The sequence below is a fragment of the Falco biarmicus genome, chromosome 5, assembly GCF_023638135.1.
Source record: "Falco biarmicus isolate bFalBia1 chromosome 5, bFalBia1.pri, whole genome shotgun sequence".
In the NCBI taxonomy this organism is placed as follows: Eukaryota; Metazoa; Chordata; class Aves; order Falconiformes; family Falconidae; genus Falco; species Falco biarmicus.
The window spans coordinates 47,512,249-47,525,936 of NC_079292.1; the positions used below are offsets into that span (position 1 = coordinate 47,512,249).

General features: G+C 44.4%; 2 protein-coding genes across 7 annotated transcripts in view; one reads left to right on the plus strand and one right to left on the minus strand.

Annotated features, from left to right (window-relative positions):
* VEZT (vezatin, adherens junctions transmembrane protein) overlaps positions 1-6,430 on the minus strand; it is a 68,133-nt gene extending 61,703 nt beyond the window's left edge. For 4 of the 5 annotated variants that reach the window (XM_056339265.1, XM_056339264.1, XM_056339269.1 and 1 more), the window contains exon 1: positions 4,866-4,989. In XM_056339265.1, the coding sequence (XP_056195240.1) occupies positions 4,866-4,901 (36 nt within the window). In that variant the 5' untranslated portion in view covers positions 4,902-4,989. Of the gene's footprint in view, positions 1-4,865; positions 4,990-6,145 lie in introns of those variants that run through there. The other variant, XM_056339266.1, reaches the window with a different exon arrangement.
* Positions 5,114-13,688, plus strand: part of FGD6 (FYVE, RhoGEF and PH domain containing 6) — a 74,863-nt gene continuing 66,288 nt past the window's right edge. Inside the window, exon 1 of one of the 2 annotated variants that reach the window (XM_056339262.1) lies at positions 5,114-5,298. In XM_056339262.1, coding sequence (XP_056195237.1) covers positions 5,286-5,298 — 13 coding nt within the window. In that variant the 5' untranslated portion in view covers positions 5,114-5,285. The remainder of the gene's footprint in view (positions 5,299-13,688) is intronic. The other variant, XM_056339263.1, reaches the window with a different exon arrangement.

The following is a 13,688-nucleotide window of genomic DNA, read 5'->3' on the forward strand; positions in this document are numbered from 1 at the left end:
TCTCAGCCTGGAGAAGAGAAGGCTTGAGGGATCTCATCGGTGTATGTAAATACCCAAAGGGAGGGAGCAAAGTGGACAGAGCCAGGCTCTTTTCAGTGGTGCCCAGCGACAGGACCAGAGGCACTGGGAAAAAACTCAAACCCAGGAGGTTCCCTCTGAACGTCAGGAAATGCTTTTTTACTGTGAGGGTGACCAAGGACTGGCACAGGTTGCCCAGAGAGGTTGTTGAGTCTGTGGAGAGGTTGCTGGAGATATTAAAAAGCCATCTGGACATGGTCTTGGGCAATCAGCCGTCTCTGGCCCTGCTTCAGCAGGGGGGTTGGACCAGATGACCTCCAGAAGTTCCTTCCAACCTCAACCATTCTGTGACTCTAGCTTTATAATCTTCTCTAGTTTCTGTGAGCATAGCTTTGATATCTATCCAAATGTAACAAAAAACCAAACCAACTTGCACAAGCTCATTAAAATATAGGACAGGTGACTTAGCTGGAAGTAGAAACTGAGAGCCGAAAATGCACTCAAAGAGCAGTATTTGGATCACCTTCACCCCTGTGTTCTGAAAGAATGGGCACAGGAGATAACAGAACCAGCAGAAAGGGTTTTTCATAAATCTATAAACTCAAAAGTGGAAAAAACCATAGTGCCTATATTTACAAGAGAAAAAGGCAATCAGGAATATGTCAGGCCTATGAATATGATTAAAAGCCAGCAGGCTACTGAGAATAATTATTCTCTCTGGCAAAATTCAAAGACAAAGAAGAAAACAGATGATCATCAAAGATGGTATCACATGGGTTTGCCAGAGGTAAATTGTGCCAAACCCACTTGACATCTTTCTTTGAAAGACAAGCTAATTTTTTCTAGATAAAGGAAATGCAGGAAGTTTATATGGACTTTTTATACTGTGCCATATGGGGTATGGACTTTTGATACCATGTTGTATCAGTTAAGACAAAAAAGATGGGAAAGGAACCAAATATGTAGATGGCAGAGATAAAAGTGGGTTATGTTGAACAGAAAGGTATCAGATCAAAAGTAGCTTACTAATGGATTTCCTAAAGAATGAGTCCTTGGTCAAAGCTTTTAAATTTTCTTAATTAACCCTATACCAAAAAAGCATACTAATGAAATTTCCCAATAACACCAAATAACATCACACATGCAAAAAACAATTGAAACATCATACAAAAAAACCTGGATGACCTTGAGTGGGTACTGATAATGGGCATGCAATTTAACATTAGACAACAGCCAGACCTTACGCAGGGACTAGTAAAAACAAACTCTCCAATAATATGGAAGCTGTTGATAAAAATGAGAAGTAAGGGGTTACGCTACCACATTACTACCAAGTCAAACAGTATGAAGACTTGAAAAAGTTGTGTGCAGGCCCAGGATGCAAGTAACAAAGTATTCCCAGCAGAAGCAAGTGAAAGTAGTTGTACAAGACCCCATCAAGAACACCAAGTACCATGCTGCAAGCTCAGATCAAGAAAGATAGATTCAAACTGAAGAGAACGCAAAAAAACCCCCAAACCCAAACAAATAAAAAAACAGAACCAAAAATGAAGAACAGGAAAATCTGTTTTGAGAAAGGAAGCTAAAATATATTGGATTATTTGGTTTAGGAAAATTCTTAGCCAGGATGGGGTTGCTTTCTACGACTACATAAAGAGAGGTAAATTCTAAAGAAATGTGAGAACTATATATGCTAATGGGCAAAATTAACAAAAGTGCAAGTAGGTATTAAGTGGCCATGAATAAATTTTAAGTCAGAAATTAGATGGCAGTTATTAATTACCAAAGCAATGAAGTTCTAACATAGTCCTCCCCCTGGAATAATGATGCAGAAATTTAGCCAGTTTGAACAAGGAGCTTCTTTAATTTATACATTTAAAAAAGAAAAAGAAAACAAGGAGATGTCATTGTCCAAACAACAACAAAAAACCCTCACACAATTCCAGTCTTCACATCAAAATACACAAAACAGTCAAATTTTCCAGAGGACTCTGGGGTATACAGTAACTGCAGCATTCTGTCTTCTAGCCCATTTTGGTAAAAAGCTCATCTCAAGTAACTTAACATCAAATTTCCTATTTCATGATCTCCCTTAATAAATTAAGACAGACATTAATAAAGAATCTCATTCTTTGTTCGTCCATTTTTTAGTACAATCTGCTCCACATTGCAAAAATTATTGACACACTGCTGGCGGACAAGCCCAGGCTAAGCAGATCAGGGGCACCCCTGTGTTTCTTGGGTTCTGCCCCCTCCCCTCAATATTTATAGTATTTTAATTACAGGATCAACTGGTTGTAACAAATGCAAGAACTGAAGTGCTGAGGGCTATGCAGTCGGTGAATGAAAATCACTGGCTGCTGTAAGAATTAATTTATAAACTGGATAGAGTGTGGCAGCACTTACTGGATAGATTAAAATGCCCATCATTCATTATTGTTCAATCAAAATGACCTGCAATGGCTCTTGAACTGGATGGGTAACACTGCTTTCCCAGGGCAGTGATGCCACGATTGTGTTTCCCTTGCTTCAGAGATACATTAATATAAGATACTTTGACAGTGAGAAAAACGACTGGTCCTTGGAAGCTCATAAATATCTATCAGCAGGCCATCATCTGTGTGATGCTGCAAAATCTGTAATGTGGACAGCTGTCCTGCTGGACAGAGCTATGACCTGAAAAACGTGCAGAAAATAACACAGGGCATAACTGTGATGTGGAACAGGTGAAGCGTACCCCATTGCTTCTCTTGCCCCTTCTACTCATTCTTTTGCACATAAAAATATGAAGGACCACTTCTTTACTGATTATGCATCTGTTAGCAAACCACTATTGCTTACAATATTGACTGATACCTTGTTCACAGGAGCTCCAAAAGCACAAAGAAAACAGGTGTTGGCAGTAATCTAGATGTAAATGCTCAGGGCCTTGCAGGAATGACCACTGAAAGAACAACATGGGAAGTGACCTACTAAGGTGCAGAGAAAACTGTAATTGCTTACAAAACCCCACAAATAATTAAGGGGGAGAGTCTGGGGCCCAAGAAAAAAATCCAAATGCTAATTAAAAAATAAATATGTTGTAACATTAACCACCCAAATACTTTTCAGTTCCTTGCTAATTCCCATCTCTGGCTCATCTATGTGGAACATACTCATAATTCTCTGTGGAGCCTTCATTTTACAGTAACATGAACCCTGCTGAGCACTTTTGAAGATAATTTTTTCAGGTATTTCAAGATACCCATTATTATCAGCGGGTATCTCACGCAGCTCTGCACCCCAACCTATCGACCAACCAACCAAAAAAATATGTATTTTTCCTACCATTGCTTATCCAATGTTATAGTTGTACCCTCATATATGAAAGATATGACACTTAGTATACCTATAAGTGTGTGTACACACACACACTTAATACAATAATGTACCAAAGAGCCTTTACTAGTGATGGAAATCTGTTCCCAAAACACAAAGAAAATAGCGAAGTGCATATGCACGTGCAGAGTTATCTTTTACTCCCTATGCGGCCATTATTTTCAATCAAAACGGTAACCACTGCATGAACTGTAGAACTGTGGAACTATAAAACGAGTATCACTATTACTGAAAAAGGAAATGCAGACGGCAGGCATTACACCAGTGAAATAAATTCTCACCACGGATTTATGCTATTAAAGGAAGTGATTTAACATAGCAGCAATTATAAATAACAGATTTTATTGTTAGGATTCAAGGTTGGTTGTAGATAAACACTAAACTTTGTGGTACAAACCAAAGCCATATACAGGCAGTACTTACGCAGCTGAGAAAAAAAATCATTCCTTATGTGAGGAGCTTTTTGCATCCTGGGAAAACCAGACACATTATCACTATCATAAATAATTAATAATTTTAAAGACAGTATTTCTCCGTAACTACTTTCTCTGTACACCTGCAAAAACAGGTGTGCCCTCCATGAAGATGCAATTACATTTACCCACTCCAAACTAACCTGATTTTGTCACCAAACTGCAACTGATACATTTAGCCACTGTTTTAAATAAGGCCAAAATGATATGGTTGCTGTGTTATCCAACAAGATATGCAATACAATCGTAAAAGTTTTATGTAAATAATACAAATACTGTTAAGATAAGGTAGTTTCGGTACTTACTACACACGTGAGTGCGTGCTGAAGTGTACCTTTTACGCGGATTACACCGATTCAGAAGCCAGATTTATTAGCTGCACATGGGATTTACCACCTTCGCCCCGACCGCAGAGGTCGGTGGTCAGCACGGCGCGGCGCTGATCCCACCCGCACCGAGCCGCCTGCACCCGCGGGTACAAGGGCGCTCGCCGCCCCCCCTCAGCCCCCGACGGTGCTCACAGGCCGGCGCCGGCCGCTCTGAGGGAACACCCGCCGCCACCGGCCTCCCGGCACCTCTCACCGAGACTGCAACGCCGGCAGCCGCCGACCCGCGCAGCCCCGGCGGGCCGCCGCACAAAGGATCGACCGCCGCCTCCCCGGCCGAGCCTTCCCGGCCCCGGCCCGGCTCCCGCTCCCGCCGGCGGTCCCGCCCTCGGCCTGCGCGGAGGGGCGCGGCGCGGCTCCCGGCCCGCAGGCTGCTCCGGAGCGCGGGACACCCCCGCCGTCCCGCCGGCTCCCGCCCTCCCCCGCTCCCCCGCCCGCCGCCGATTGCCCGCGGCAGGCGCTGCCCCCGGCCGGGCCCCGCGCCCGGCTCACGCCCGCCGGTCACCTCGGCCCGCCCGGCACACGCCGTCCCCGGGGGCCGCGGCGCAACGCCCCGGCGAGGGGCGGAGAGACACGGGCCCAGCCCGCCCCGGGTCGCCCCCGCGCCCACCTCAAACACCACTTCTTCGTCAAACTCCGGTGTCATCCTTCTCCGCCATGCCACCCCCTGTGGGCACTCTGGGAAACGGAGTCCGCCGCGCAGCCGACGGCCCCTCCCCTCCCCGCCCGGCCCTGCCCGGCGCCGGGGGGAACTACAGCCCCCAGAAGGCACCGGGAGCGCGCGCTTCCGGGCGCCCTGTGGGCGGGGCGGGCGGCGGGCCGGCAGGGGGCGCCGCGGGGCGGCGGCGACGGGGCTGGCGGCGGGTGCTCACTCTGCTGCCGGCCGCGGGCTGTTATGCAGTGGCGGGCGGGCGGTGCTGCTGCTGCTCGGTGGTGGCACGGGGGAACAATGGGCTCCTTCTCCTCGGCCCTCAGAGGGGCCGTGGCGTAAGGGACGAGGGGGAGGCCGGTGCAGCGCTCGGGGAGCACCATGAGCTCCGCCGGTGAGTGCCCGGGGAAAGTTTGGGGAGCGGCGGTTCCGCTCCGACCGCCCGGCCGGCGGCAGGCGGGGGCCGTCCGCGTGCCCCCGCGGCTGGAGAGCTTCGCCTCACCCGGTGGCGGCCGGCGGGGCGCGGCGGGGCGGGGCGGGGGGGTGAGGTGAGGTGAGGTGAGGGAGCTGCGCCGCAGCCGTGCCGGCGCGGGACGGGAGCCGTCGCCGTCGCCGCGCTCCTTGTCCCGGCAGCGCTGGGCGGTTGCGCCCCGCTCTCCCCCGCCGCCGCGGCTGCGTCCTCCCCTCGCCCCGAGGGAAGCCCGGGGAGGCGGGCTGGGCGAGCCTGCGAGGGGCGAGCCGAGGCGGGGGCGCATCCTCGCACCCTGCTCCCGCCCTGGGGGGCGGCCCTTCCCCGGGGTCCGCCACGGGCGCCCCGCTTCCCCGTGCCCCCGGCACGTTTGGCCTCGGGGCTGTGCGGGGCGGCCGGCGCTGCGCGGGGCTGAGGCGCTCCCCGCTCCCCGCCCGGCGTGCGGCTCCGGCCGCTCTCGCGTGTCCGGCGGAGGGACTCGCTCCCGGCGGGGCCGCTGGGGGCTGCGCGGCGGCGGGTGGAAGCGGCCGGGAGCCGGGGCCGGGTGTTGCTGGCAGCGGAGCCAGCGCCCGGTTCTGGGGTGTCGCTCCGTCTGACTTCGTGGGGCGGCTAGTTAGCCAGCGTGCGAGCCCCGGCTGTGGCGGAGGGGTGTACCTGCCCGGGTCGAGCCGGCCCCAGCTGGAGCCCTCACGCAGGGCCAGGGGTGCTGGAAAGCGCCTGCTGCCGGCCTCTCCAGCTGGTTTGAACCGACCTACCCCAGCGCTTTCCTTACCTTTCCTCCCCCTTTTCCTGACCGCTGCCAACTTTATCCCTAGAAGAGCTGCAAGGCAAATTCCTGGCTTAAAACGAGAGCTCCCCGTGTTTAAGGGAGTTGCTCACGTTTTTTTATTTGGCTGCACGGTGGTGTGCTGCTAGTACCCTAGTTCGCCCGTCCGTTAGATCAGTAGATTCCTTTCTTAGTCCACTTGCAGATGAGAACAGGAGTCGCTTCTGTGCTGAAGAGGTGTCACGCTGAAGTTATGATGTGCGGGGTGAAAATGCGACTAATTACAGCACATACCTTCAGCGTCAAAGTGCTTCCTGGGAGGACAGGGCTGGGGGTTATTCCAAACAGAGCAACACACAGACACCAGCCAAAAACATCTGCCTAATTCTCAGTGTTTTCCTCTCAAATATGTCAAATTGTTATTGGGTCCAGCGTTAACCGGATTAGCTGGGCTCTCCTAATTAATTTACTGGAAAATGCTATTTAATGCATCTTTCTCCTTTCAATATATTCCCAGTTTTTATACATATATATATATTTATATATAACTTTTAATATATACATGTGATGGAACTTATTTCGTTTAGATCTTTAAAAGCATCCAGTAAAGCGGGATATCATCTCTACCTAACAGCTGCATTGCATATTCATGTTCTTTACTAGTGCCGCTGGTAGGGCAGTTCACCCCTGCTCTCTTTGAACAGCTGTGCAAATAAAAGATGTGTTAGGGGGTGCTCAAGAGCTTAGAGCTGGGCTGTTAAAATTTGGTACGGTGCTAAGTTTCAGAAAGTTGGGTAGATTTTCAGCCCTAAACCGTGATTCCAGGACTTCTAGAGCTGCGGTTTTGTGACTGAGTCTCTCTGTTGCGGTTGGTGTTGTAATGGTGTTTGTGGGGAAGGTGAGTGAGGAGGAAGGGGTTCTGGTGAACAAAGTCACTTAGAAGGCAAAAGAGAAAGGGATGCTGAGGAATATCAGTAAGAAGAAAGTGGGACAGTTTCATGGAAAATGTGAATGTTAGCAAAGGATTTGAAGAGGAAGGCAGAGAGTGTGTCCTGGAGGGCAGGAAGGGGGAAGCTGAGAGGTATGTGAAGGCTGCTGAGGCAGGGATGAAGAGTATTTTGTGTGTAATGGATTATGTGAGGATAAAAAAATATACGGGCAACAGTTAAAACAGGATTGGAGATTCATGATTCTGGTGACAGTGTCATTACAGCTTTTGACATTTCAGTTAAGAAGCTCATAGGCAGGGCATGAAAAGACTGAGGATTGTCAGTAGACAGTTTGGAAAGTTTAATATCTGTCTCTTTGTATTGCTGCAGAATTTAGCTCCTGAAATATGGAAACACGCTTTGTAAAGCTACTGCACACATAAAAAACCAACTCCTGTATTTTAATTTAAGTCCTGTGATCTATAGGATCTATTTCCTATGTTGAAATCATTTAACTGAATTCAGTTATTACTCTGGTTTGTGCTACTTAAGCTAGCTTTCTGACAAACTGGTAATACAGTGTTTCAGTAAAAATGTTACTATGTGTGAGGGCTTCAGGTGGAACCTGAAATGCCTAGAAATCCTTCTGCTCTCCCTTCAGTTTAACTTGAAGGGCTTGAGTGTTGTTCTTCTTTTAATGTACCTTTAGAATAAAGCTTCCTGGTACAGCATCATCAGCATTGTTTTAATATTTTTAAGTAGGATTTGAAGATATGACTGACTTTTGCTTTATGTGCAAGAGTCTTAGATACTGTGCTATTTGAAGGGTCTGCGGTAGGGAGTGAGATACCGAACACGGCTTCTGTCCCCAAACAGAAGTTGCGAAAGGTCCAATATTGATAATCCAGCCTTAACTCCACTCCAGCTTGCCTTCTGTCTTTCTAAATAATGCAGTGCATATTCAGCTTCGTGCTGTGTATCTTTTGTAGTTCCTCTACAAAATTGTTTCAGTTGCATCTCAGTCCAGAGCTGGATGTAATTCAGTGATAGGTGAAGGAGTTCTGCCATAGCTGTTGCATACATATTTGAGAAGGTATGTGTAAATCTGGACTTGTTAGAACTAAGGAACTATAGCACTTATTTAGAATGCTTATAGATAATTTAAAAATTATCTTATTGTAGTGATCAACCTGTATGTTGGTTTCAACCTTCATTTATAGCTACTCTCCTCTCATTGCTTTCTCATGTGCTGCATATTCTTTATACACAATGCTGATGAATGTGCATTTACTCATTTTCTGCCTGGAACTATTATGCTGCCTTCAAGTATGCACATTGCCTTTAAAAGGGAAAAACAAAAGCTCAGTTATGAGTTTGACATTTATTATTTCTTGCTGGAGAAACGGTCCTTATATGTGAATCTATACAGCTTATTTAATGTGGATAGAATGTATATCTTAGACTTGAAATCTGATTTGACAACAACAATGAGAAATATTTAGTGTATTTTAATGTCAAAAATGTAGTTTGAAGGGAAAAAAACCATCAGGAACAGAATAAACAAAATCAACATGACTTTTCCAATCAAACTTCATTGCTTTCAAGGGTTGAAAAAATGAGGCCTACGGGGTTTAACGTCCCTTTAACCCTCTAATATGTCAAGTCTCATTACAGTTACTCAGCTCAGTCTCCACATACGATCTTAAAAGGTTGTTTATTCATCTCTTGCCCTTACTCTAAAGTTATCCCCAACTTTCCTGTTTTATTTCAACAAGTCATTGAACAACCTGAGGTTTTGAAATTAATGTTTTCCTTTTGCAGTTTATTTAGGATGTTTTCTAAAACCGTAGTGGTTTGGAAACCGTCGTTTTCCCTTGTATTTTAAAAACTACATGTGTTATCTTCCAGGATGTCATGACTCATTCTTTTTTTTTATTTCCTTTTGATCATTGTGGCACCTGAGAAAATCGGAGCCTCTGTATAATGAGAAAATAAATACACATTTGCAGGAAATAATGATCTCTGAATACTTTTTTTGAGGTGTTTACTTAATGAAACTTACTGTACCTGAAAGCAGAGTAATTGAACTGAAAAGCCTTGTTGTGAGTCATTAAAACTTAAGTTGCTGTAGATCAGGAGCTTTACAATACTTTCTCTGTTTCTCTGTGCAGTGTATTAATTGCCATTGCAGTAATTTCTGAGTGTATCCCAAACATACATCAGTAATTCTCTCTCTGCCTACATGGTCTTTAAAAGCTGGGTTGGCTTTCTTGTTTTGCGTCTGTGAGTGGTAGTGTTTTATGCCAAAAGTAGTCCCAGGAATAGTAAATTGACTGTTGGAGAGGGCTTTTCCTTCACCTAAGCAAGAACAGCATATCAATCCCTCGGTAGATACCTTCTGGGCATCGTATTATTTTCATATATAGCCTACAGATGTGATTTCCTAACTCTGAGAACACAGTATGCTTATGTAAACAAGGTGCTATGAGAAAGGCAGTATATAGGCTTGCAGTGGGCCAGCTGCTAAGCGGTAGCTGTTTCAAGCCCTTTCCTTTTCTTTTCCTAGTACATGTGAAAGTATTAGATATGTGAAGTAGTATATGAAATGGATTTCACCTCACACAGGTGAAAAGGAATAAACTACCTTCTATACTGTGCAGTAAGGTAAGAGTATACATATGGCCTCCTTCTCTAAAGTAGCTGATCTGTTAAATTCACACCTTTGCTAACCCCATAGTAACATAGATTGTGTACTTATACCTTAAGTTTAGGTCCAGCTGCTGTCAAAATCTTATGTCACACTGATTATTTTACTGTTTTACTACTGTTTTGTGTCTCAAAAAGGCTATTGCTTTAGGATGGGTTGCAGGATCCTGCCACGGGGTTAGCTCTTGTGACTAGGGACAGTCCCATAGGGGACCCTGAATGCCAGGAGCATTGCAAGGAAATGAATATCAAGTTTGTGTTTGCACGACAGCCTCCAGATTTAATTTCTCTGTCTCTTGGACAGATGCAGGTGAACGTAACTTGTTGTTTTGCTGTTCCTAAGTGTAGAAGTTGTTAACATAATCTCAAAAGTGTGGGCTTAAAGATAACTTTAGCAATAGCAGGGTTATTGCAGAAGGGGTATTGCTATTTGGTTGGGGGTTTTGCCTCAGATCAACTCTATATATCTTTTCTGCCTATTCCTGAGCTGGGCCGACAAGATGACGATGTAAAAATTTGAGGAGAAAATTTAAAGCTCTGTAATAATAGTGATTAAGACTGCACTGTCTGATTGGCTTTCCTGCTCATGCATGGTACTGCACAGGAGAAGAGACATGAGCATTTTTAAGTGAGGTCCTTGGTTGCCAAATCCTGTCATCTGAAGAACAGAAATGGACACTTTAAGGACGAAGCATTGAGAATAGTAGTTCCTCCAGGGTGTTCTCATTTTCCTCTAAACCAGCTTGGAGGTAGGACAGGAACACGTGCTGGTTGAGCAATAGCGAGTGTTGGTTGCAGAGGAGCTCAGCAGGATGGGAACGGGTGCTGCTTTTTCCTCAGCAGCTGAAGAAGGAAACTCACTAGAGGGTCAAATGTCTGTTCTCTGTGCTGTGACCTAAAATCGAGCAAAGAGCATGTGTATTGACATGCATAGGTGATGCTAATGGTTATTGGTAGAAAAATAATGCCTTTCTTAATCCACTTTAAGGGTGTTGGGTGTATTGGTATTTTTAAGGATTTTTTTTTTTCTTCAGCGCTGAACGTGGTGTTGGCTGTTCTTAGATGAGCAGTAGATTTCCTGTTGATGATGGCAGCTTTGTTAAGTCACTTTATTTATGGATTTCTCCCTTTGCCTAGTCAAGCAAGTCAGAGGATATCTCTGGCTGCTTCTCTGGCTCCTAATAATTTAATCTGTTTATGCAAATAAAACTTTGTGTTTCTGCTCTTACATTTGGGTTTATTACTGGTAACCCATGATGCTAGTCTGGAAGCAGGGATTCTCTCTGAGAAATAGAATAAGATTGGAGGGAGGAGCAGGGGAAAACATAGTGATTCTCTGTTCTGATCTCCTGAGTAAGATAAGCCAGAGAATCAAATGTCCAGTCCAGAGTTTCCTCTGAAACTTGTACACATCTTGGAAAATGAGTTTAGGTTGACTGTAAGTGCTGGTGGCTCCACCACAGCCCTAGGTGAGATGTTTCTGTAGTCAATGATCCTTTGGGTTTAATAGTAATTTTAAAGCTTTGTTTCTAGTTTGTAGTTGTCAAACTTCAGTGGTCAGCTTCTTCCTCTGACTGAAGAGACATCTGTTATCAAAAATCTTTAACATGTGCATAAGTATAAATGCTATTACCATCTCACTTGTTAACTTCTTGATTAAATTAAGCAGGGTGAGCTTTCTTGGGATTTGAGGCATGATTTTTAGACCTTGGATACTTCTGTGGTTATTTCTTGCGTTCATCCCAAGTTTTCATCTAAGAATGCCAGAACGTGATGTAGCATGTCACTAACAGTCTGGCAGATGCTGCGTACAGAAATATTTTCAGCTCTCTTCAGCTTTTTATATTTATCTCCTTGTAATTTGAAGGATTATTTACTGCTTAGCTGCTGACCTGCATGGAGCTTTCATAAAATAACTATCTACAATGATTTCCAAATTCTCTTCAGTTTTTACTCTCCTAAGCATAACCAGTCATCTCTGTTCTTAGGTGAACAGTTCCCTATGGCACCAGGAAAAAGACCCTTGTCCAAACAACTCGCCACTTCATGCTTTTGTTGTGTAACATTTCCTTGATTATGTTTATTGTTTTTCACCAAAGAGGCTTGCTTATGCTTGTCATTTAACAAAAAGTCATCCTCATATGACTTCCAGTCATTCCTTACACCTTTATATATAAACAGTTGCCTCCTACTTAGTTTTCTTTCTGTTTGGGATGTGAAATTTTACTTTTTAAAGCACTGTGTTATGTAGAACTGGTTTTTATCCACACATGATTTATTAGTTTACAATCAACTGAACTTTAATTCTTGATTCCTAATCAAAACCTTTTGCCCTTGCCTACCTGCTGTGTGTTTTTCTAAAAAGTCATAACTTGCATTTTTCAGAAACTTAAAGGTATTTTATTGAGGAAAAATGCTGGTATGCATTCCCTTCCTGGAGTCTTTCCTCTCACGTCATATTTGTGTTTGAAAGGGCTCTGATTGAGTGGTTGACTGCAAATCTGTATTGATACTGAGACTATAATGTGCCTGTTAATACATTGACCCATATGTAGTCTAGATGGAATGAGCAATCACTTTAAAGCAGATAGTGGTGTCTATTGTAACATGCAACTTGCCAGACTCTTCTGTCTGACCCACTGCTTTTTAACGTTGCAGTCATTTGAAACATTCTAGTAGGCTTTCTGAATCACACTTATTATCAGAAGGGGATTTTTCTTGCTCTCTTCGTTATCCAGGTTTCCACTATTGGTGTATAAACAACTGGTTTGTTTTCTTTGCATCCCTTTACATTTTCATGTTTTAGTTTTGAATCTTATGTTCAGGTAATGGTATCATACAACTTCGGAATGTCCTCCCTGATAAATGCTAGTTGAAAGCCCTGCAGGGTAGTCTAGTTTGATCGGTATCCAAAATGTCAGGCAGTCCCACTACAGAGAGAAACTTCCAAGGTTTAAGGACCTCAGTTTGCGGAGTGGGACAAATAAGCCACAGGATATCACTTTATCTAGCCAGTGTTTAATCTCCTGTATCTTCTGCCATCTGTTTCTCTCATTTGCACATCAGGAAGGATTTCTAAGCAGACTGTCTCTCTCCTGTTTTCAGGAAGCTTTAATACCTTGATAAATATTACTGAACGTGGCCCAGGTCTACTACTGTGTTATGTTCTGTGACAAACTGGGTATCCCTTCCTCATTCTTTACCACAGAAAACAGGCTTCTTTGTTGCTGTTGCTTCATTCTCCATCTGAACAGGCAGTTGCCTTGTCTGAAAGTGAGCGTACAACTCTTCTGCTCTTCAGGATTAGTAGGTGCCTATCCAAAGGGTTAATTTTTTAATTATTTTTTTCCTAGCAAAGTGTTGACTCTTCACTCTGTGGGGAAACTGGCTTTTGGACAGGAAACAGAAGGCGATATGGCTTTTGCAGTAGCTGGTAGTTGGGTCACTGTTGGCTGTTGTTAGTGGCTATAGGGAGCTGTACATTTGGAAAGAAATTCTGCTTTCCTGGTTGCAAAATGTCTCAAAAATTGTCTCTGCTATAGGGTTTACCTCTTTGCTGATGTAATTGCAGCAAGGACAGCTATTCTGAGTTTAAGTGGAGTCAGTCTGGATACCATTTAATGATTCATGTCCTAGAAAAACATGGTTTTCCTGTTTCTATAGTAGACACATTGTTTCTGGCTGTCATTGCCAGGGCAGTGGCTTTGTGTTTGGGAAATGCTTACAACTGAGGCATCTGCTTTTTTTTTTTTTTTTAAACATCTATTTTTCTTTCAAACAAAAAAAATCCAAAACAAACAAAAAAACAAGCCTGAAACTTTGTTCTTGTATTTCTAGGCTAGAGATTAAGATATAGTTGCACATCTATAATAATATTGGTGATAAAAAACAACCAAACACCAAAACCACAGTTC